Source organism: Chaetodon trifascialis, chromosome 20 (genome assembly GCF_039877785.1).
Source record: "Chaetodon trifascialis isolate fChaTrf1 chromosome 20, fChaTrf1.hap1, whole genome shotgun sequence".
NCBI lineage: Eukaryota > Metazoa > Chordata > Actinopteri > Chaetodontiformes > Chaetodontidae > Chaetodon > Chaetodon trifascialis.
Genome location: NC_092075.1, coordinates 333336 through 355000, shown reverse-complemented (window position 1 = coordinate 355000; position 21665 = coordinate 333336). Strand labels below are relative to the sequence as shown.

Here is a 21665-nt window from a genome sequence, read left to right as displayed (position 1 = left end):
TGGAGTCCAACCACATCTACACGTACTGCGGTCAGTGGCGGACTGATGGTCCCGCTCTGTCGTTATCTCTTCTTTAGCTCTTTCTGGGTGACAGGACGCCTCGTCGTGCTCAGGACTCTGATGAGGGAAACGTGTTGCTCTCCTCGTGTTCCTCAGTCTTTGTATGATGACGTGTAACAGACCATCCTGATGTAGCCCGAAGAGCTTTTTCTGAACGAAGCCTCTGGTTGTTTCTGTCTGCGGCTGAAACTGATGAAGCTGATCACCTGAATGTGCTTCCTCTCTGCAGGGATCGTGCTGGTGGCCATCAACCCGTATGAGCAGCTGCAGATCTATGGAGAGGAGGTCATCACCGCCTACAGCGGGCAGAACATGGGCGACATGGACCCTCATATATTTGCAGTGGCTGAAGAGGCGTATAAGCAGATGGCCAGGTCAGATCTGAACCCATCCAACGAATCAGTGTTCCTGTGGTGTTGGTTTGGTGGATGATTGCAGCGTTCAAAACCTTTGATCTGAAATCAGAGAGAAACCGTTTCCTCATCAGCTGTCATCAAATACACAACTGTGACAACTGGGAAGATCCAGAAAGTCCAGCAGCAGCTCTGAAGTTCAGCAGCAGCAGCACGAGTGTTTGATCGTTACAGAAACCAGAGTGAAACGACCTGCTGAACTCCTCAACTGATCACCTGACAGCTGCTCAGAGCCAGGAAATAGACCGGCCCACGACCCGTCGTAACGTGTCCAATAGTCATTTATACATGTGAGAATCAACACGTGTTAACTGGGATTAAATGCTGGATTAATCTCAGAGAAAAAGTCTAAATATTCCAATAATAAAGTAAAAAAAAATCACATTTAATATTTGGAGAATAAATGAAAAATGTTTGGGGAAAGATGTTGTAATGTTTTGAGGAAACTGTAAAAAGTTTAGACGATGTTTTATTTCTAGATGTATGATTTAGAGATTTTAATATAACAGTAACGTCCTGAATTTTGTTTGGGAAACTTTGAATCATGGCTGCTGCGCGTTCTCATGGCTCTGACTCCTCTGACGGCGGGTTCGGTGCTTTTTGCTCTGCTGTCATTTCTCTTATGTTAGCGATGGTAAGATTGTGATGATGAAACTCTTCCTCTGTGTGTCTGCATGTTCTCTAGAGATGAGAGGAATCAGTCCATCATCGTCAGCGGAGAGTCCGGAGCGGGAAAGACGGTTTCGGCAAAGTACGCCATGCGTTTCTTCGCCACGGTGGGCGGCTCGGCCAGTGACACCAGCGTGGAGGAGAAAGTGCTCGCCTCCAGTCCCATCATGGAGGTGAGAGTTTTTAAGGCGACGATGAAACGGTGCCTGAGCTACACTTTCTAAAACTTTGCAGACGTTCAGTTTCATCTTTTTAAAGAATTAAAGGAATAGTTCAACATTTAGTCAAATCCTCTTTGAGAGTCAGATGTTCAGAGTGATTCCACTCTCATGTCTGCAAAAACCAGCTGCTCACCTTAGCTTAGCTTAGCTTAGCTTAGCTTAGCTTAGCTTAGAGACTGGACACAGGGTGGATACCGCTCACCTGGCTCTGTCCAAAGGTGGTAAAATCCACCTCCCAGCAGCTCTGAAGCTCACTGCTGAACATGTTTTATCTGCTTTGTTTCACCTTAACAAAAATTGAAGTGTGAAAATGACTTTTTGTCGACGGTTTCTTGGTTGCGAGACGTCACTTCAGCTGCTCAATGCCAGGAAATAGACCCACCCATGAAATGTTGAAACGTCACTTTTAACTTGATGGTGAGTACAGTAAAAAGAGTCACTGCATCGTAGAACATTAACAAGTGCAGTCAGCAGCCAATTTGAATGCTAATCCTAATGTTGATGCTAACGCTCATTTCTTAGCGTAGGTGCAGTGATCAGCGTGCACTGGTTCCATCCATCTTCAGCTTTACACACTGATGACACTCTAACGTTAACGTCTTCTGTGATATTATGCTGATGACGCTGTGCTGTCTGTCCAACAGGCTATCGGAAACGCAAAAACCACTCGAAACGACAACAGCAGTCGCTTTGGAAAGTACATTGAGATCGGATTCAGCCGAAATTACCACATCATCGGTGCCAACATGCGAACGTATCTGCTGGAGAAGTCGCGGGTTGTGTTTCAGGTCAGTTTGATTTGTTGTTCAGAACAGATAAGAACACTGCCGTGCCGTGCCGTGCCGTGCCGTGCCTTGCCGTGCCGTGCCGGGCCGTGCCTTGCCGGGCCGAGCCGAGCCGAGCCGGGCCGTGCCGTGCCGTGCCGGGCCGGGCCGTGCCGTGCCTTGCTGTGCCGTGCCGTGCCGTGCCGGGCCGTGCCTTGCTGTGCCGTGCAGTGCCGGGCCGGGCCGTGCCGTGCCGTGCCGTGCCGTGCCGTGCCGTGCCGTGCCGTGCCGTGCCGGGCCGGGCCGTGCCAGGCCGTGCCATGCCGTGCCGGGCCGTGCCGTGCCGTGTGCAGCCTGCTCCGGTGTGTTCAGTCTGTGTGTAAAATGCTTGATTTGTTGGCGTTTGTCTCTCAGGCTGAAGATGAGAGGAACTATCACATCTTCTACCAGCTGTGTGCCTCTGCCAGTTTACCTGAGTTCAAGGACCTCGGCCTCAGTGAGTCCACCTGTTTGTTTCTGTCTGCTTGTATCACTGCAGCTGCTTCTGTGATGCTGTTGTGATGCTACGCTATCTGTCAGGTAGCCTCAGATATGTTTGACAGTAACTTTAGAGACACCAGAATGGCTCCTGAGTAACAGATGTTAGTGATGCTTGATGGAAATTTGGGTTTGAAGATCAGTAAGTTGGGGACTTTTGTTGAACTGAGGCCAAAACTGTTCCACAGGTGAAAATGACCTTTGGCTGATTGATCATGTCAGTTCTATAAAGGTGTCGAATGGACCGTGAGATGGCAGAAGACTTCAGTTCATTCAGTGCACGCACACCTCTAAGTGAACACCTGGTTTTTACCTGCTGACCTGAGTTTATTATTGGTTCTTGTTTGTCTGCCACTCAGCCAGTGCTCAAGATTTCACCTTCACGTCTTTGGGTGAGAACATCTTCATCGAGGGAGTGAACGACGCTGCCGACTTTAAGAAAACCAGAGAGGCCTTCTCGCTGCTGGGTGAGGAAGGATCCTACAGAGGAAAGCTGTTTTCAAATGAACCAACATGAATATTTTATCACTGAGGAGACCAAAACAAACTGATGAATAACTTTACTGGATCCTGTAAACACACCAAACAGCTGTTCCAGTTCCAGTGGATTCTGGTGTGGTTCGGCTGTGGTGTGAAAGCAAACAGAAGTTTAAAGCCGAACTCTGAATAAATCCAGAGGTGTGGACTCTGTCACTGTGAAGGACTCATCAGTAGCATGACCATCTATCAGTGAACAAGCAGCCCAACATGTCCATCATGTGTCCAACATGTGTCTGTCCACCTTGTGAACTTTTTTATCTTGACCCCTCTGTGCCACAGTTTTTGCTCTTTATTATACTTGCTGGCTGTATTGTGGGATCAGTAAAGTCTTATCTTTATCTTATCTTATCTTATCTTATCTTATCTTATCTTATCTTATCTTATCTTATCTTATCTTATCTTATCTGTGGTTTTCAGGGATAAAGGACAGCAGTCAGAGCAGCATTTTCAAAGTTGTCGCCTCCATCCTTCATCTGGGAAACGTCGAGATCTGCTCGGAGCGAGATGGAGACTCCTGTCACATCGCAGATGACGACGTCCACCTGAAACACTTCTGCAGGCTGCTGGGCGTGGAGCTGAAGCAGATGGAGCACTGGCTCTGTCACAGGAAGTTGGCCACTGCTTCTGAGACGTACGTGAAGAATATGTCCAGCAAGCAGGCGACCAACGCCCGCGACGCGCTCGCCAAACACATCTATGCACGCTTGTTTGACTGGATCGTGGAGCACATCAACAGGGCCCTGCACACCTCCTCCAAGCAGCACTCCTTCATCGGAGTCCTGGACATCTACGGGTAAGAGTCTCTGTGGGGTCGATGTCTCAGACTGTCTCCAGGTTGTAAACTGTTGAAAAGGTTTATTAAACAATCAGCAAGATGTTTCAGGGTTCATCCAAAAACCATCAGCTGTTCAATACAATTCAATTTTATTTGTATAGCGCCAAATCACAACAGAAGTTGTCTCAGGACACTTTCCATATAGAGCTGGTACAGACCAAACTCTTTTATCTACAAAGAAACCAACAATTCCCTCATGAGCAGCACTTGGCGACAGTGGCGAGGAAAAACTTCCTTTAACAGGCAGAAACCTCAGACTGAACCAGACTCTGGGTGGGCGGCCATCTGCCTCCACCGGTTGGGTTAGAGAGGAAGAGCAAGAGAGAGAGAGTGAGACAGACAGACAGACAGACAGACAGACAGACAGACAGACAGACAGACAGACAGACAGACAGACAGACAGACAGACAGACAGACAGACATGCAGTCACAGTAACAGTGACAGTGGATGTAATAACAGCAGTAGCAGTGGATGTCAGGCAGGGCCAAGGCAGGAGACGCAGCTGAAATCCACAATCCAGATTCAGACACTGTCCATGGGAAGGCTGTACCTGAACCTGTACCTGTACCGTACCTGTACCTGTACCTGAACCTGAACCTGTACCTGAACCTGTACCTGAACCTGTACCTGAACCTGTACCTGAACCTGAACGAACCTGAACGAACCTGAACCTGAACCTGAACCTGAACCTGAACCTGTACCTGTACCTGAACCTGTACCTGAACCTGTACCTGTACAGCAGCTCAGTGATGAAGCTGTCCTTAGTCAGCAGTGTAGCGATGTCCTCAGGTAGTTCTTTGGTCTGCTTGAACTCTGCTTCCCCCGTTCTCTGTTCTCCACATCAGCTTGGCTCTTGGTCGTGTCCATGTCTCTCCAGTCTGAGATGTTTCCTGTTTAGCTCAGAAGGAATCATCATGATAAGTTGGTCCTTTGTTTGGTTGTCTGCAGGTTCGAGACGTTTGAGGTGAACAGTTTTGAGCAGTTCTGCATCAACTATGCCAACGAGAAGCTTCAGCAGCAGTTCAACTCTGTGAGTTGTGCTTTTCAAAGCCTTCGTGGACGTGTGTGGTGCTTGACCCTGACCTGTCTAATCTCTCTGTCTGTAATGTGTGTTTTGTCTGGTCAGCATGTGTTTAAGCTGGAGCAGGAGGAGTACATGAAGGAGCAGATCCCCTGGACTCTGATCGACTTCTACGACAACCAGCCCTGCATCGACCTGATCGAGGCTCGGCTCGGCGTCCTGGACCTGCTGGATGAAGAGTGTAAAGTGAGACTGATCATCAGACATGAGCTCCTGCTCTTGCTATGTGATTGGTTAGAAACAGCTTGTTTCTGAGATGTGATTGGCTGTTTAGTTAACAGAATATCTAATTATTCAGTGTTTCTATCATCCAGCTCAAACCTTTCATTTCAGCATTTTCTAACTAAATTCTAAATGCCACACATGAGCATGTTAGCATGGTTACTGAGAGCGTGTTAGCATGCTAATGTTAGCATGGAGCTGAAGAACAGGCTGGCAGAGCAGCAGACTCTCAGTCATCGGGTCGTTAAGTCTTGAGCTGACTGCAGCACTTTTCTGTTTTTTCTCGTGTTCATCTTTTGAAATCTCACTCCAGAGCTGATGATTTATTCATTGTGTCTCTCGCTCCCTCTGGTCGTTGAAGTTATTGAGGATGATGTGGAGCAGCATGCGAGGGATAAATCTGCCATTCAGAGCGCAGGTAGCCTGAACACAAGTTTACTTGTTCCATAATCTACTTCCTGTTTCAGGTGCCAAAGGGAACGGACCAGAACTGGGCCCAGAAGCTCTACAAGCAGCACTCCAGCAGCGCTCACTTTCAGAAACCTCGTATGTCCAACACCTCCTTCATCATCATACACTTCGCCGATGAGGTGAGCAGAGGACGGCGGCTGCTTTTACTCCTTGAACCTCCAGTTTGTGTGTCAGGCCTTTGTAACAGAGACGGCGTGGTGTTAATACAGTGTAACTCACTGCAGGTCCAGTGGTCTGAGTCACTGGTTTCCAGCTCCAGTAACTTAGCGGGTCACTGAGCGTCTCATGTTTTTCTTTGAGACGACTGTAACGGCTGAGACATGGTGAGGACAGGTGGTCCAAAACAGAAAGACAGAAACTCTCTGCAGGTCCCCACAGGTCCCCCAACTACTACTACTACTATTAATACTACTACTATTAATACTACTATTGCTAATACTACTACAGCTATTACCACTACTACAAATACTACTACTGCTAATACTACTACTGCCACTCCCACAAACCTGCAGGAAGATGTCGTTCACCTGAAAGACGCTGATGATGTCATTCCTTTGTCATGATGTCATGATGTGGTGATGTCACTGTGTTGTTTTTTGTTAGTGATGATGCGTTCACTGACGTCTCCACAGGTGGAATATCAGTGCGAGGGCTTCCTGGAAAAGAACAGAGACACTGTCTACGAGGAGCAGATCAACATCCTGAAAGCCAGTCAGGTAAGAACCGGAACCACTGAAGCAGAACCACAGAACCAGAATTACAGAACTAGAACCATAGAATCACAGAACCAGAACTACAGAACCAGAACCACAGAATCACAGAACCACAGAACAACAGAACCAGAATCAGAACCACAGAACTACAGGACTACAGGACCAGAACCCCAGAACTACAGAATCAGAACTACAGAACCACAGAAACAGAACCAGAACCACAAAACTAGAACCACAGAAACACAGAACCACAACTACAGAACCACAACTACAGAACCAGAACCACAGAACTACAGAACCAGAACCACAGAACCGGAACTACAGAACCACAGAACCAGAACCAGAACCAGAACCAGAACCAGAGAACCATAACCCAAGAACCGCAGAACTAGAACCACAGAACCATAACCCGAGGACCACAGAACCAGAACTACAGAACCATAACCCAAGAACCGCAGAACTAGAACCACAGAACCATAACCCGAGGACCACAGAACCAGAACTACAGAACCACAGAACCAGAACCACAGTTCAGTCAGGGTCTACACCTCCTCCTTCTCCTTCTTGTTCTCCTCGTCCTCCGGTGGGGAACATGGACGCAGCTCATGCGGGGTGTCAGTGGTTGTGGGCAGCTCATACTGGGTTAACGGGGGAGAACTGGGACAATCCTTTGTGTGTGCTCACTCGTCCTTCAGATCCTTTCTCTTGAAGCTGATCTGAGGTCAGAATGTGGTGAAGGACTTTTTATAGTAGTGACAAACGCTGCCTGAGCCTGAAGGAATGAGCTGACCGTCACGATTTGGCGTGTGGACGTGATGTTTGAGACGTTCAGTCAGAAGCATCAGTCTCTGCTGTTAGCTGCTGTAGCTAACAAGCTGTTAGCTTACTGTAGGCATTTTCATAATGTCTGATGATCCTAATCTGTGTCACCCTGAGCTGTTTTCCATCGTACCTTCTCACTCTGGTCAGGTTGGAAGTGAAACAGTCCTTAATTTTCTTTCTGAGGTGTTAAAAATCTTAAACTTGCTGAACTCTGTCGTAGAAACTGTTTAGTGGTTGAGCTGAAGCTGCTCGATGGAACATTTGTTTGAAGGTAAATGGTGTGACGATCGTTCCTTTAAACAGTCTCAGCACAGCGGCCTGTTTCCTCTCAGTTTCAGCTGGTTGCGGATCTGTTTCATGAGAAGGACGTCACCTCCTCGAAGTCGTCCAGGGTGAACGTCCGGCCGGCCAGGTCGACTCCCAAAGCTCCCAACAAGGAGCACAGGAAGACTGTTGGGCACCAGGTGAGCCCCCGCTGCTCCCTGCAGGACTCGCTAACCTCAGATTCGATGCTCATGTTGTTCATGTGTTCGTCTGTTTCAGTTCCGCAGTTCTCTTCATCTTCTCATGGAGACTCTGAACGCTACAACTCCTCATTACGTTCGCTGCATCAAACCCAACGATTACAAGGAGGCCTTCTCGTGAGTCCGCTGAGAGCAGCTCCACTTCCTCTTCTATGATTTGAGTGAATGTTTGTTCCTGTTTAACGGTTCTATGACGTCGTGGTTCTCAAATTTTTTTTTGGTGCTAGCATGTTTCCATCTTAAAATCACCCCCCTCTCCAACAGACATGATGTGAGGTTTGATACTTAGACCTGTCCGAGAAGTCGTCCATGGAAACTGTTTGTTTCAGGAAATGTTTGGCAGGTGATTGGATGAACCATCTATCACGGGCTAGCTTCAACCAATCAGATCAAAGAAACATATGACGTAGTAGGAGATGTGAAGCCAGTGGGAGAAACAGAGTAAACAAACCAGAGTAAACATTCAGAAGAAGCCCAGTGTTTTCTGTTGGTGTGACAGTGAAGGACAACAGTCCGTCTGTTGTCCTGTGAGCTGACGTCTTCCTGCAGGGCCCTTAAATTCAATCATACGTCACATGTTTGGTGGCTCTCAGCTCACAGGCTGGACACACACTCTGTAGTTGACGTCCTGTCGTGTTCGTGATGCCAAAGAAAAAGACGAGGTAGGAGGACAAGCTCGGTGTCCGAGCTGATCTTCATCGCGTGAAGTGTGAAGAAGATGATTTGAAGCATTTCCTGTTGCTGCAGGTTTGACTCGAGGCGAGCGGTGCAGCAGCTGCGAGCCTGTGGAGTCCTGGAGACCATCCGGATCAGTGCAGCCGGATATCCGTCCAGGTGAGTCCTCTTCATCTTCTTCTTCTGTCTGTGCTCTGTAGTGACAGCTCTGATGTGGACACTGTTCTCAGGTCTGCCTCACAGCTGACCTCATTTCACCGTCTGTATTATTCAAATATGATAGGACTCATTTGGACGTTCAGAGACATTTGAGTTTTGCTTCAGGCTCAGATCAGCAGTCAAGTCCTTCATCATTATCATCATCATCATCTGTCTTTTTACTGTTTTCTCATCATCATCATCATCATCATTTTTTCCCGACCGTCTGTCTGTCCTTGAGGCCTCTCGCCCCACTAAATCTAATAATGTGAGTCAGCGTGTGACGTGTGGACCAGAAGAAGAAGACCTGCCGTCCTGTTTGTCTGAAGTTGATCTACTCGATCACTTTGAGGATCGGTGAATCTACAGATCACTTCCTTCATATTTTGTTTGGCCCAGTTTCCTAAAGTCCTCTTCTTGTCTGACCAACAAAGACACTTAGTTCACTGTGACAGCAGAGATCATCTGAGCCGTCCCACGCTGAGGACACATGATGACAGTGGAAAAGACCTCCGTTAAAGACAAACGTGGTGTCGTTCCAGGTGGACGTACCCGGACTTCTTCAGCAGGTATCGAGTGCTGCTCAAGAAGTCGGACATGATGTCAGCAGACAAGAAGCTGGTGTGTAAAAACCTGCTGGAGACTCTGATCAAGGTGAGAAAACTTTATTAACACGTCGGCAACACAACAGCAGGAGCGCTTCAGGAGGAAGTGAATCAGTTTTATTTGTAATATTGACATGAATGTTTCCACACGGTTTGTTTCTAACTGCATTCAGAAGTGATCCACACGGTTTCCCCTGACTTCATTCTGATGCTGAAGGATGCAGATCAGGTGTTGTGGATCATGGACTCAGACTCTGTTCAGGATCAAGTGTTCATTGGTCCTCGTCTTGTGTCTCAGGAGCCGGACATGTTCCAGTTTGGGAAGACAAAGATCTTCTTCCGGGCCGGTCAGGTAGCGTACCTGGAGAAGCTCAGGGCGGATAAATTCCGCTCGGCCTGCATCAAGATCCAGAAGACGGTTCGAGGTTGGCTGCAGAGAGTTCGATACCGAAAGATCCGCAAGTCTGCCATCACTCTGCAGAGATATGGCCGAGGTTACCTGGCCCGCAGGTGAGTTATTAATCACACTAATGGCACACATCAGCCTCCTCTGGTTGTCCTTTTCGAACTGCACCTGAGCCCAGTGATTGGCTAAATATGAGCTTTAGAAGCACTGAAGTGTCAGCTGACACCTCAGGTGATGGTTCACCTGCAGCTCTGTGAGCTTTTTAGCCTCTTTAGTCCGTTCAGTATCAGCTGCTCTCATCAAATAAGCTGTGATGAACCCACAGACAGACAGACAGACAGAGAGAGAGACAGAGAGACAGACAGACAGACAGACAGGCAGACAGGCAGACAGGCAGACAGACAGACAGGCAGACAGACAGACAGACAGACAGGCAGGCAGGCAGACAGACAGACAGACAGACAGACAGACAGACAGTGAGACAGGCAGGCAGACAGACAGACAGACAGACAGACAGACAGACAGACAGACAGACAGACAGACAGACAGGCAGGCAGGCAGACAGGCAGGCAGGCAGGCAGACAGACAGACAGACAGGCAGGCAGGCAGGCAGGCAGACAGACAGACAGACAGACAGACAGACAGACAGACAGACAGACAGGCAGACAGACAGGCAGACAGGCAGGCAGACAGGCAGGCAGAGAGTGAGACAGTTGTGTGACGTTGTTCTCTGTGATGTTCAGACATTGTGTCGTCTGTATCGAGCGTATAAATAAAGTTTCTTCCAGGCGTGAGGCCTCCTGGTCTGTTCTCCTCTCCGTCTGGAACTAACAATGGTTTTTGTTTGTTTCCCCCAGATACGCCGAGTTCCTGCGTCTGACTCGAGCCACCCTCATCTGTCAGAAACAGTATCGCATGGTGAGAGAGCGACGGGCCTTTCTGAGAGTGAGACAGGCCGTGGTCACCATCCAGGCCTTCGCCAGAGGGATGTTCACCCGCAGGATCTACTGGGAGGTAACGCCCGTCTGTTTGCATCCCACCCAGTCAGTCCTTCCCCCAACTAAAAGCTTCGTCCCCCCTCTCTGTCCTCCCTCCCTGTCCTCCCTCTCTGTCCTCCCTCTCCATCCTCCCTCTCTGCTTTAATCGTGTCTGCTGTCCTGACTGCTGACATGAATTAGAGGCAAAGTGTCTCCAATTTAAGGTGGAATGTTTATGAATGTCTCCTCAGTTCATCAGTGTCCTCTGTCCCCCCGCAGTTCCTCCTGCACCACAAGGCCATGATCATCCAGAAGAGCGTCCGCGGGTGGCTGCAGAGGAAGAAGTTCAGACGAGCGCGCGCCGCCGCCATCGTCATCCAGTGTGCGTACCGACGGCGGCGCGCCAAGCGACAGCTGCAGCAGCTGAAGATCGAAGCTCGCTCTGCACAGCATCTGAAGAAGCTCAACACCGGCATGGAGAACAAGATCGTCCAGCTGCAGAGGAAGATGGACGATCAGGTCAGACGCGCCACATCTACTGTAAACTACAGCTGCTAATACTACGAGTGCTAGTACTACTAGTAGTACTACTCAGGGTCATCTGTTCGGGCACTTTGACCTCATCAGTTCATTTATTTTACAAGAAAAATCATCTGCTGTTGATTATGATGATGCAGACATTCTCTATTAGTCTTCTTTTAGTCATTCAGTCTCATTGAGGTAGACTCAGAAGACCAGCAAGACCTGAAGACTTCTGCTGATTTGTGATGCTGTCAGTAAAGTGATGTAAATCGCATGAGGCGGTCTGGTGACACCAGTCTGTGAACTGGAATTAAGATCATGAAACTTCACAAGAGCAATCAGCAAACACGAACAACACAACAGGCCATGGATCCTGTCCTGTTGGTCCTGGATTGTGTCCCATAGGTCCTGGATTGTGTCCTGTAGGTCCTGGATTGTGTCCTGTAGATCCTGGATTGTGTCCTGTAGGCCCTGGATTGTGTCCTGTAGATCCTGGATTGTGTCCTGTAGGCCCTGGATTGTGTCCTGTAGATCCTGGATTGTGTCTTGTAGGCCATGGATCCTGTCCTGTAGATCCTGGATCCTGTCCTGTAGTTTGAAGCTTCAGCAGCATCTATAGATGAATAACATGAGATGGTTTTTGTTTTGGTCTTGACTGACAGGGAGTCCATCCAAATGTGTGATACAGAGAACAGTGATGAGGATGTTTGTTGTTTGTGATGAAGATTTAATTTCATTTTGGAGTCAGATGTTGACAGTGAATCCTGAAAGATTGTCTGCTGTCAAAAAGTCAAATTCTTCAACAGAGAATAAGAAGTCTGATAAAAAAATAATATCAATAGTAATTATTATTATTACAACGTGTGTTTCAGTCCAAAGAGTTCAGGACTCAGAACGAGCAGCTGCAGGTGGTCAACACCAATCTGGGCTCAGAGGTCAGCAAGCTGCAGAAGCAGCTGGAGCAGGTCCGGAGTCAGCAGGGTGGAGGTCAGCTGATGTCACTGCAGGAGGAGCTGGAGAGGCTGAGGCAGGAGCTGCAGGAGGCGTCAGCCCAGAGGAAGAAGCTGGAGGAGGAGCACAGCAGCGAGAAGCTGGGACTGGAACAGGTGAGGAGATGACAGGACTGTCTGCCTGAAGGTGTCTGAGTGTCTGCACTGACTCCAGGTCAGTGTCATGATGGTCAGCACAGCTGATGGTGCTGTCTTCTTCCTGTGTCCTGCAGAGGGTGGAGGAGCTGGAGATAGAAAACGCTCTGCTGAAGAGTGAGAAGGAGGAGCTGAACCAAAGGATTCTTCAGCACTCAAAGAGCTCCGAAGGTGAGACCTGAACACATCCAGGTGGCCACAGGTAGAAACTTCAGACCTTCATATGATTGTTACACTGTGTGACTTCATCTCAGTGACGGTGAACGTTTGTTCTTTAACGAGCAGTTAAACCAATCATGAGTTCAAAATCAGTTTTAACCTGAAATATGCAAAGGTTGTTTACAGTGCGTGCGTGCGTGCGTGCGTGCGTGCGTGCGTGCGTGCGTGCGTGCGTGCGTGCGTGCGTGCGTGCGTGCGTGCGTGCGTGCGTGTGTGTGTTTCAGTGGAAGGCAGCAGTGTGTCTCAGAGGGAGGCGTCCCTGCAGACCGAGCTGGATCAGGAGAGGCAGCGTTACCAGAATCTGCTCAAAGAGTTTTCCAGACTGGAGCAGAGATACGACAACCTGAAAGAAGAGGTGTCCCTGGCCAAGGTGAGCTCCTCCTGACCACCAGGTGTCATCACCTGAGTGCCCTCAGACACACCTGACTTTAACCTGCTGTTCCTGACAGTAGACTGCAGGGGTCGCTGCTTGGGACTGAATGTGAAGTATTGATTTAAATGTTAGAGAGTAACTGAGGCTGTACAGAGGTTTGACTTCTCCTGAAAAAGAACACTGTAAGACAGCTATTTCAGAGCTAACAGCTACGTCAGAGCTAACAGCTACGTCAGATCTAACAGCTACATCAGAGCTAACAGCTACATCAAAGCTAACAGCTACGTCAGAGTTAACAGCTACAGCAAAGCTAACAGCTACATCAGAGCTAACAGCTACATCAAAGCTAACAGCTACGTCAGAGTTAACAGCTACATCAAAGCTAACAGCTACGTCAGAGCTAACAGCTACATCAGAGCTAACAGCTACATCAAAGCTAACAGCTACGTCAGAGCTAACAGCTACATCAGAGCTAACAGCTACATCAAAGCTAACAGCTACGTCAGAGCTAACAGCTACTTCAGAGCTAACAGCCAGTCTTTAGCTCGTGTGAAGTAACTCTGTTCCTTCATCGTTCTCCAGTTCCACCCCGGCCACAGGAGGAACCCGTCCAATCAGAGCAGCCTGGAGTCGGATTCTAACTACCCGTCCATCTCCACCTCAGAGGTTGGAGACACTGAGGACTCCATTCAGCTGGTGGAGGTGAGTCTGTGAGGAGGAATGTGTGGAGGCGGGATCAGCCGCTGACGCCTACATGCTAACAGTTAACTGCTCACCTGTGCAGGAGATGGGAGTGGAGAAGGCTGCGATGGACATCAGTCTGTTCATGAAGCTGCAGAAGAGAGTCAGAGAGCTGGAGCAGGAGAGGAAGAGACTGCAGCTCAACGTGGACAAGATGGAGGAGCTCGCCAAGCGCAAGGTGACCGCCGTCTGTCAGTCTGATGTTACTGTGATGCTTCATGTCTGACCAGTGAGGAGTCCAGAGGTCTTTAGTGACTGAAGTGACGAGCAGCATGTTGTCTTCTTCATTAAAGGGCTCTGAGTCGAGGAGTTCAACCTCTGAGCAGGAGGCTGCAGATCTGGCCTACGACAACCTGAAGGTGCGCTTCACTTTACCTCACACACACATGCATGAGTGTAACTGTAGTAATGTGTCTCATGTGATTGAAGCCTTGTCCTGCTGGTTGTGTTCCTGCAGAGGCAGGAACTGGAAACAGAGAACAAGAAACTGAAGAACGACCTGAACGAGCTGAGGAAGACCATCGCTGAGCGTGCGGCTCAGAACAATTCCTCCAATGAACTGCAGGACAGCTACAACCTGCTGCTCAGCCAGCTTAAAGCAGCCAATGAGGAGCTGGATGCCCGCAAGGAGGAAGTGCTCATTCTGAGGAGTCAGATTGTGAGCACGGCCCAGCTGCTGGAGAAGAACAATCATATCGTAAGCGTCCACACGTCGCCTGATTCTCTCATAATGATTTTCATTATTCATGTGTGGGACACGAGACGCTGACAGCAGCGTTAGGGACAGGCTCTGTCTTCTTTTTCGCAGAGTTTCTAATTGTAGACGAAGCTTCAGAAGAGTAAATAACAGAATCATCTGCATAAAAGTGGACGTTTCTAAGAGGATTAATGTCATGAAAAGAGGAATATTCAGTGTTTTCTCTGTTTGAGCAGGAAAGTAATGAAGTTCATGAAGAGCCTGTGGACAAAGAGGAGGCTCTTCAGGCCTATCATGGACTGTGTGAGTCCAAGAAGTGAGTGACCACAGCAGAGACCAGCTGATGTCTGCCTCTCTTTGACTCGTTGATTTGCTTTACCACGACCGACCTTTCCTCCGCTCTGTACGGAAGCCTCGAGAGTCAAAAAACATTCTGATCTGAAGTGTTTCCTCTTCTGTGTTCATGCCTGAAGAAGAGCTGAAAAAGTTCTGCCAGAATCATCTTTCTTCCTTCTTCTGAAGTGGACCACCTGTCAAACAGGACCAAAGGTGTCCCTGAGTCCAGCTGCGTCCCATTTCAAAGAACACTGACGGAGCTGAAATGTCCCTGAAACAGTTCAGAGCAGAACGTTTCCTCCTGATCTAAAGCCACGAATACAGTTCAGCCCAGACTTAGAAATCAGATCTGCAGGATGTTTTCTGCCTCTCAGGGCTTCCGTAGTTCTCTTCACTTGGTTCAGCTGTAAATGTGACGGAGGTGTGATGCTGCTGGGGAAGCGATGGTGTTTGTGAACATGGACACTTTTTACAGCGTGTCGTTTTTCCTCTTGCACCATCGCCTCCGTCAGGTTTATCATCTCTGTTATTGTCGCTGATATGATGCAAAGCGACAGCTGCTGCCATGTTTCTGTCCAGAGCTTCTGTCTGTCTCTGTCCTCTGTAATTTCCCTCACACTCTGCTTATCTTTGTCTCCCCTTCTGTGTCCTGCTGTCCTCTGCCTGCTGGACACAGTACTCATCAGGACTGGTGTTATCTGAATGAAGACGGAGAGCTGGCTTTGGCTTACCAGGGTCTGAAACAAGTGGCCAGGTCTCTGTTTACTCTCTTCTTCTTCTTCTGCTCACTTTCCTTGCCTGCTCCCACCTGCAGCTCTCCTCACAGCGGCCTCCTCATGATCCACCCGCTGTGTGAAATACAGTAAAGCATGGTGGCATTTCAGCACCTGTCGGCAGCAGAGTTCCTTGCCGTTGTGGTGTCTCTGTGTTTGGTGATGTTGTGAACACGCGGTGAATGACTGATGTTCCTCATCCCGTCAGGCTGCTGGAGGCTCAGCTGCAGACTCAGTCCAGGCAGCACAAAGACGAGCTGGAAGCTCTTCACACTCAGATTGAGCTGCTGAAAGACGACATCGAGAAGAAGCAGGAGATACTGAACTACATGTCGTCTCTGTCGCCGGAGGCTCAGGTGGAGTACAGCGTCCAGCAGGAGATCACACGGCTCACCAACGACAACCTGGTGAGAGAACCTCCTGCAGCGCAGAACAGACACACTGTGGCGCTCGGTTGATCATGTCGGTCTGTTGTTTTCTGGTTCGCAGGACCTCAAGGAGCTGGTGGAGAAACTGGAGAAAAACGAGAGGAAGCTGAAGAAGCAGCTCAGGATCTACATGAAGAAGGTCCAGGAGTTAGAAGGTAACAGCAGCCGTTCACAGGTGCAGCCACAGGTTGTGTATCAGCTGATCCGAGCTCACCTCTCTGCCTCTGCAGCCTCTCAGGCGGCCCAGACCAGCAGGTCCAGACCTGAACTCAGCCGCCAGGTCACCGTCCAGAGGAAAGAGAAGGACTTTGAGGGGATGCTGGAGTACTACAAGGAGGACGAAGCGCTGCTGCTGAAAACTCTGATCATGGGTCAGTTCACAGTAGATACCTGCTCTGTCTGTCTGTTAGAAACCAGCAGAAACCACGTGTGATGACTGCGACACAGACGAGGGCGTCACATTCTCTCTGCCTCTTTGATTCTTTGCGTCACTTCAACGCCATGTTTCCAGGTTGTCTGTCCGTCCGTCCTGTTTTCATGAACACGTGTCTGAGGGACGTGAAGCGGGGATGTTGTGGCTGATGGTTGGCGTCTTAAAGCTCCGTCATGCTGCAGGATGATAGATGCTGTATTTTAGAGCCTGTTGAGCTTGTGAAAAGTTGGCTGAGGTGAAAGAAAAGGACTTCAAACCAACACGCTGTCTCCATGTGTCTCCAGACATGAGGCCCAGCACTGTGTCGGCTACAGTTCCCTGCCTGCCAGCTTACATCCTCTTCATGTGCATCCGCCATGCTGACTACATCAACGACGACCAGAAGGTGGAGTCTCTGCTCACCTCCACCATCAACTCCATCAAGAAGGTCCTGAAGGTGAGTCCCTTCTCACGTCCACCTGTCTGATTATCAGCACGCTGCATTTTCAGAAAGCTGTGTTTTCATTTGATCTGCAGAAGAACAACGAGGACTTTGAGATGACGTCCTTCTGGTTGGCCAACACCAGCCGTCTCCTCCACTGTCTGAAGCAGTACAGCGGTGATGAGGTGAGAGTCCCGCGACCCGAAGCCTCTTCAGCCGCTTCAGTAACGAAAAGACACGACGAGTTTGATCATGTCTTTTTGTTCAGGTGTTCATGACGCAGAACACAGCCAAACAGAACGAGCACTGCCTGAAGAACTTCGACCTGGCCGAGTACCGACAGGTGCTGAGCGACCTCTCCATCCAGATCTACCAGCAGCTCATTAAGGTGGCAGAAGGCATCATTCAACCAATGATCGGTGAGTTCCATCACAGTCAAGACGTCGGTACGTTCGGCTGCTCCGGATCAGTTCGTATGAAGCTGAAACACATTTTGACGTTCGGGTCTAAAAAGAACCACTGATGATCATTTTGATAAGATATGATAAGATAAGATATACCTTTATTAGTCCCACAGTGGGGACATTTCAGGTATTACAAACATAGAGGGCATCAGTAAAATGGACATTAAATATCAAACCAAACAATATAAACATGGAATAATGAAATATGAACAATCAGTACTGACATTGCACATTGAATGATTGTACTCCTGACTGGAGTATTGATAGTGAATAGGTTCCTGTATTGCACATAGATCAGTCTCAATGTTAACATATGGACCACAACTACCCACAATACCCTCCTCAGCCAGTGGCAGGCCTCTGCAGGTGATGTGTCACAGGTGCGTCACGTCACAATGAACACCACCTTCATCCTGACGGACCTGTGGTGCTGTTCCACCGATGGACAGTTGGTGGCGCAAGGAGCAAAGAAACACATCAGTGTCCAACAAAGTCAGGGAAGAAGACACAGATGTACGATGCAGGTCTGCCAGACCCCAAGGATTCGGTTCTGGAACCCTTCAGTCGACTGCCAGCAGCTCTGCTCTTTGAGCTCATCGACCAATCAGAAACTCTGTGGAGGCGTTCAAAGAGTTGTCATTCATCAGATACTAATAAAGTTCATTTGAATATGACTTTTTCATTTCAACGCCTACAGAGAGTTCTACAGAAAAACCAATGATGGAAAAGTCAAACAGCAGGAGGAAACTAAAGAAATGCAGTATATCTGTGTACATGTGTACTGGATGTACTGTGACGACAGACATGCTCATATAAACGTTTATGAGACAGGTCTTAAAAACTTTATTCAAACTTTAGAAATCACAGACGTGACAAATGTAAACGTTCCTGCTTCATGAGTCTCTGGGGCTGTGTGATGAGGGGCATTGTGGGTACTGCAGCTGTCTCTCTGGGGCTGTGTGATGAGGGGCATTGTGGGTACTGCAGCTGTCTCTCTGGGGCTGTGTGATGAGGGGCATTGTGGGTACTGCAGCTGTCTCTCTGGGGCTGTGTGATGAGGGGCATTGTGGGTACTGCAGCTGTCTCTCTGGGGCTGTGTGGACTTCAGTCTTTGTGCTTCAGGGTGGACACGCTCTCTGACGCTCAGAGTTTGAGCAGAGTCTGAGTTCTGGGCTCTTTGATGTTCACACAGTTTGACCTGATCCTGGATCAGGAGGTGCTGCCGTCACACATGTTGTCCACAGGAACCTCGTCACTGCTGCTCTGACTAACCCCATCGTCCAGTGAAGACGTGTGTCTCTCGGTCTCTGTCTGTCTCACTGTCTGTCTGTGTCGTCCATGTGACCGTGCGTCCTGATCTGTCTCTCTCGTTGTGTCCAGTGTCGGCCATGTTGGAGAGCGAGAGCATCCCCAGCCTGGCGGGAGTCAAGCCGATGGGCTACAGAAACCGTTCGTCCAGCATGGACACGGACGGCGGCGGCCCCAGCAGCTACACGCTGGAGGCTCTGATCCGGCAGCTGGGACAGTTTCACGCCATCATGCGGGACCACGGTCTGGACCCTGAGATCGTGGGTCAGGTGGTCCGACAGCTCTTCCACTGCATCAACGCCGTCACCCTCAACAACCTGCTGCTGCGCAAAGACGTGTGCTCCTGGAGCACCGGCATGCAGCTCAGGTACGCCCTGTGTCCATCAAAGATGGCCTCCGCTGTAGCTGTGACACGCCTCTGAAGACGGCGTCTGTGTGTGTGCAGGTACAACATCAGCCAGATGGAGGAGTGGCTGCGAGGACACAACCTGTACCAGAGCAAAGCTGCAGCCACGCTGGAGCCCGTCATCCAGGCCGCCCAGCTGCTGCAGGTCAAGAAGAAGACCAGCCAGGACGCCGAGGCCATCTGCTGTCTGTGCAGCAGCCTCACCACCCAGCAGGTCCGCTGCCATGGCGACAGACGTTCCAGCCAATCACTCAAACGTGGTGCTGATCACTGATCACTGTTGTCCTGTGTGCTGCAGATCGTGAAGATCCTGAATCTGTACACGCCTCTGAACGAGTTCGAAGAAAGAGTCACGGTGTCCTTCATCCGGAACATTCAGGTAGAGTGAAGAGCTGTGGTGATGCAGCGTTAGCCGCGTTAGCAGCACGCTAACAAACACAAGCTAATGAATAGAACAGCTGTCAGCACGTGAGCAGGTGAGTGTGCAGGTACACCTGTGGTCCAACGTCCTGCAGGCCTCTTTTAACGTACGACTCAGTTTATGGAACATTAGAGACTTCATGAGCAGGTGTTTCTTCATCATCATCATCGTCAGTCTGTCCACGTTCTCACTTAACCTCCATGTTTGTCTGTGTGTCCAGAATCGTCTTCAGGACAGAAACGACCCTCCTCAGCTTCTGCTGGACACCAAGCACGTGTTCCCCGTCCTCTTCCCGTACGCGCCGTCCGCTCTCGGCCTGGAGACGCTGCACATCCCCGCCTCCGTCGGCCTTGACTTCCTCATCAGAGTCTGAGGCCTGTGATTGGCCGGCAGCTTGTAGTTCAGGACAGCTGACTACACTTCAGCAGTCTGAGCGGACAGACGGACAGAGACATTCAGACACATTCACTGACGTCTCACAGAGACTTCCCGTCACTCAGTTCATCCTCAAATCTCTGGAGACGCAGCTCGAGGAGGCGTCTGTCCCCCTTCACCGTGTCCTCTCCTCTTCCTCCTCCATCTCAGACATCTCCAGTCCACTGACGGCAGATGAGACGTTACAGGACGTGAAGACGATCCTGCAGGAAAAGATCAGGACAGACGTTTGATGATCCACAGATTCAACAACACGTCTTTACTGTCTACAAACAGCCTCAGACGTCTCCTTTAATGGACACCTGTGGGGACAGTCTGACAGCATTGTAGACTCTGTGCTAACAATCCCACAATGCAATGCTCCACATTTAATCGGCTCTGTGACCAGAAAGCTCGCTGCTGCTCTGAAGTAGCGTTAGCACCCTAGCAGGCTAACATGTCAGAGTGTCCTGTTGGACAGAGACAGACGACTCCGAGTCTTTGGTTTCTGTTGGTGGACGTGAAGATCGATGAGTCTGAGTGGACGTGAAGGAGACGGAGGCGCAGACGGTCTTTTCTCTCACGCTCTTTTTTCTTTCAGCTCACTTTGACTTTTTTCTCGTGTGATTTGTAAAACTGTTTGATCGATTGTAAAACTAATCAATAACTAATGAGACTAATTAATCATTGAATCACTTTGCACTCGTCGTTAGCTCGTGTGGACAACTCATCGCTAACGTCTGAATCCTGACAGAATGGTGAGGTTTGACTGTTTCGTCCTCTGATCCGTGTCCCTCGCCGTCCCCGAAGCTGCTCTCAAAGGACCTTCGATCGTCTCACAATAATCTGATTGTTTCATTTCGTGCTCATCAATAAATCCTCGTTTGTGTAAACAGACGTTTGTAGAAAGATGAAGTGATTTTCTTCTGATGTCATTTCATTGAAGTTTTATTCATTCAAAGCAGAATCAGTCAGACATCAGCTCGTCTTCCTCTTCTTCGTCTTCTTCTTCTGTGTGTGTTGAGGACATTTGGTTGGGTTTGATTGATTATTGATAAAGCACAGGTTTGTTCATGTGAACATTGATGAAGAGTCATCACGTCATCCTGAGGTCTTCAATATTTCATGTGATAAACAAACGTTCAACGCTGATTCCAGAACAGTCTGGACTCTAAAACCCAAACAAACCACAATCAGTCATCAATAATCAATAATCAAACTGTTCACTGACAGCAGCTTCATGTGTTCACAAAGTGGTGAACTCGCTCCATTCTCTATGATCGACTGATTGATACCAATCATGATCCTGTCACCTGTTTACCTGTGGATTGATCCAACAGGTGTTTCTGGAGTTCCCACATCTTTCAGTCTGTGAAACGTGTCGCTGCATCAGATTCACAATCAGAGATGTTTACAGAAATCAGTGAAAAACATGGAATACATTGACTCTGAGCTGATCTCGGGTCAGTTTGAGAGTATGAGTCTAAACGCTCCAGAAGAAGAACGAGAAACTCAAACTGTCAGAAAGGAGGAAGAGAAGCTGGAGCTTCATCCTGTCAGAGTGGAGACGCTGTGTGAACGTGGCCCACAGAACATTCCCACAGCAGCTCTGCGTCAGTTGTTCCAGCTGTCTGTGGTTTACCTGTCGCTCAGGTGGCTCCAACACGAACAAAGATCTGATTGTTCCTCGTGTTCAGACTCAAACCAGCAGCCAATGCTAACTGCTAACCGCTAACAGTTCAGTGTTTGTATCAGCTGATTGATCTTCATCCTCTGAACTCCATTAAAACTCATCAGTATGTCTCACTGTTGTTTTTCATCACATGAACA

The 21665-nt window shown here is 49.0% G+C and overlaps 1 protein-coding gene across 1 annotated transcript in view; it reads left to right on the top strand.

Annotated features, from left to right (window-relative positions):
- Positions 1–20741, top strand: part of myo5b (myosin VB) — a 30819-nt gene extending 10078 nt beyond the window's left edge. Inside the window, exons 3-39 of the mRNA XM_070988972.1 lie at positions 1–30; positions 290–434; positions 1159–1315; positions 2008–2151; positions 2542–2623; positions 3024–3131; positions 3622–3997; positions 4989–5070; positions 5167–5307; positions 5811–5933; positions 6447–6530; positions 7682–7813; positions 7893–7990; positions 8621–8707; positions 9289–9400; positions 9650–9861; positions 10615–10771; positions 11014–11253; positions 12129–12362; positions 12479–12572; positions 12845–12990; positions 13576–13695; positions 13778–13912; positions 14028–14093; positions 14192–14431; positions 14668–14747; positions 15444–15521; positions 15749–15947; positions 16030–16123; positions 16199–16339; positions 16686–16837; positions 16918–17007; positions 17091–17241; positions 18667–18961; positions 19040–19214; positions 19299–19379; positions 19642–20741. The exon at positions 1–30 is cut by the window's left edge and continues 142 nt beyond it. Of these exons, the coding sequence (XP_070845073.1) occupies positions 1–30; positions 290–434; positions 1159–1315; positions 2008–2151; positions 2542–2623; positions 3024–3131; positions 3622–3997; positions 4989–5070; positions 5167–5307; positions 5811–5933; positions 6447–6530; positions 7682–7813; positions 7893–7990; positions 8621–8707; positions 9289–9400; positions 9650–9861; positions 10615–10771; positions 11014–11253; positions 12129–12362; positions 12479–12572; positions 12845–12990; positions 13576–13695; positions 13778–13912; positions 14028–14093; positions 14192–14431; positions 14668–14747; positions 15444–15521; positions 15749–15947; positions 16030–16123; positions 16199–16339; positions 16686–16837; positions 16918–17007; positions 17091–17241; positions 18667–18961; positions 19040–19214; positions 19299–19379; positions 19642–19794 (5234 nt within the window). The 3' untranslated portion in view covers positions 19795–20741. The remainder of the gene's footprint in view (positions 31–289; positions 435–1158; positions 1316–2007; positions 2152–2541; positions 2624–3023; positions 3132–3621; positions 3998–4988; positions 5071–5166; positions 5308–5810; positions 5934–6446; positions 6531–7681; positions 7814–7892; positions 7991–8620; positions 8708–9288; positions 9401–9649; positions 9862–10614; positions 10772–11013; positions 11254–12128; positions 12363–12478; positions 12573–12844; positions 12991–13575; positions 13696–13777; positions 13913–14027; positions 14094–14191; positions 14432–14667; positions 14748–15443; positions 15522–15748; positions 15948–16029; positions 16124–16198; positions 16340–16685; positions 16838–16917; positions 17008–17090; positions 17242–18666; positions 18962–19039; positions 19215–19298; positions 19380–19641) is intronic.
- The last annotated feature ends 924 nt before the right edge of the window (positions 20742–21665 follow it).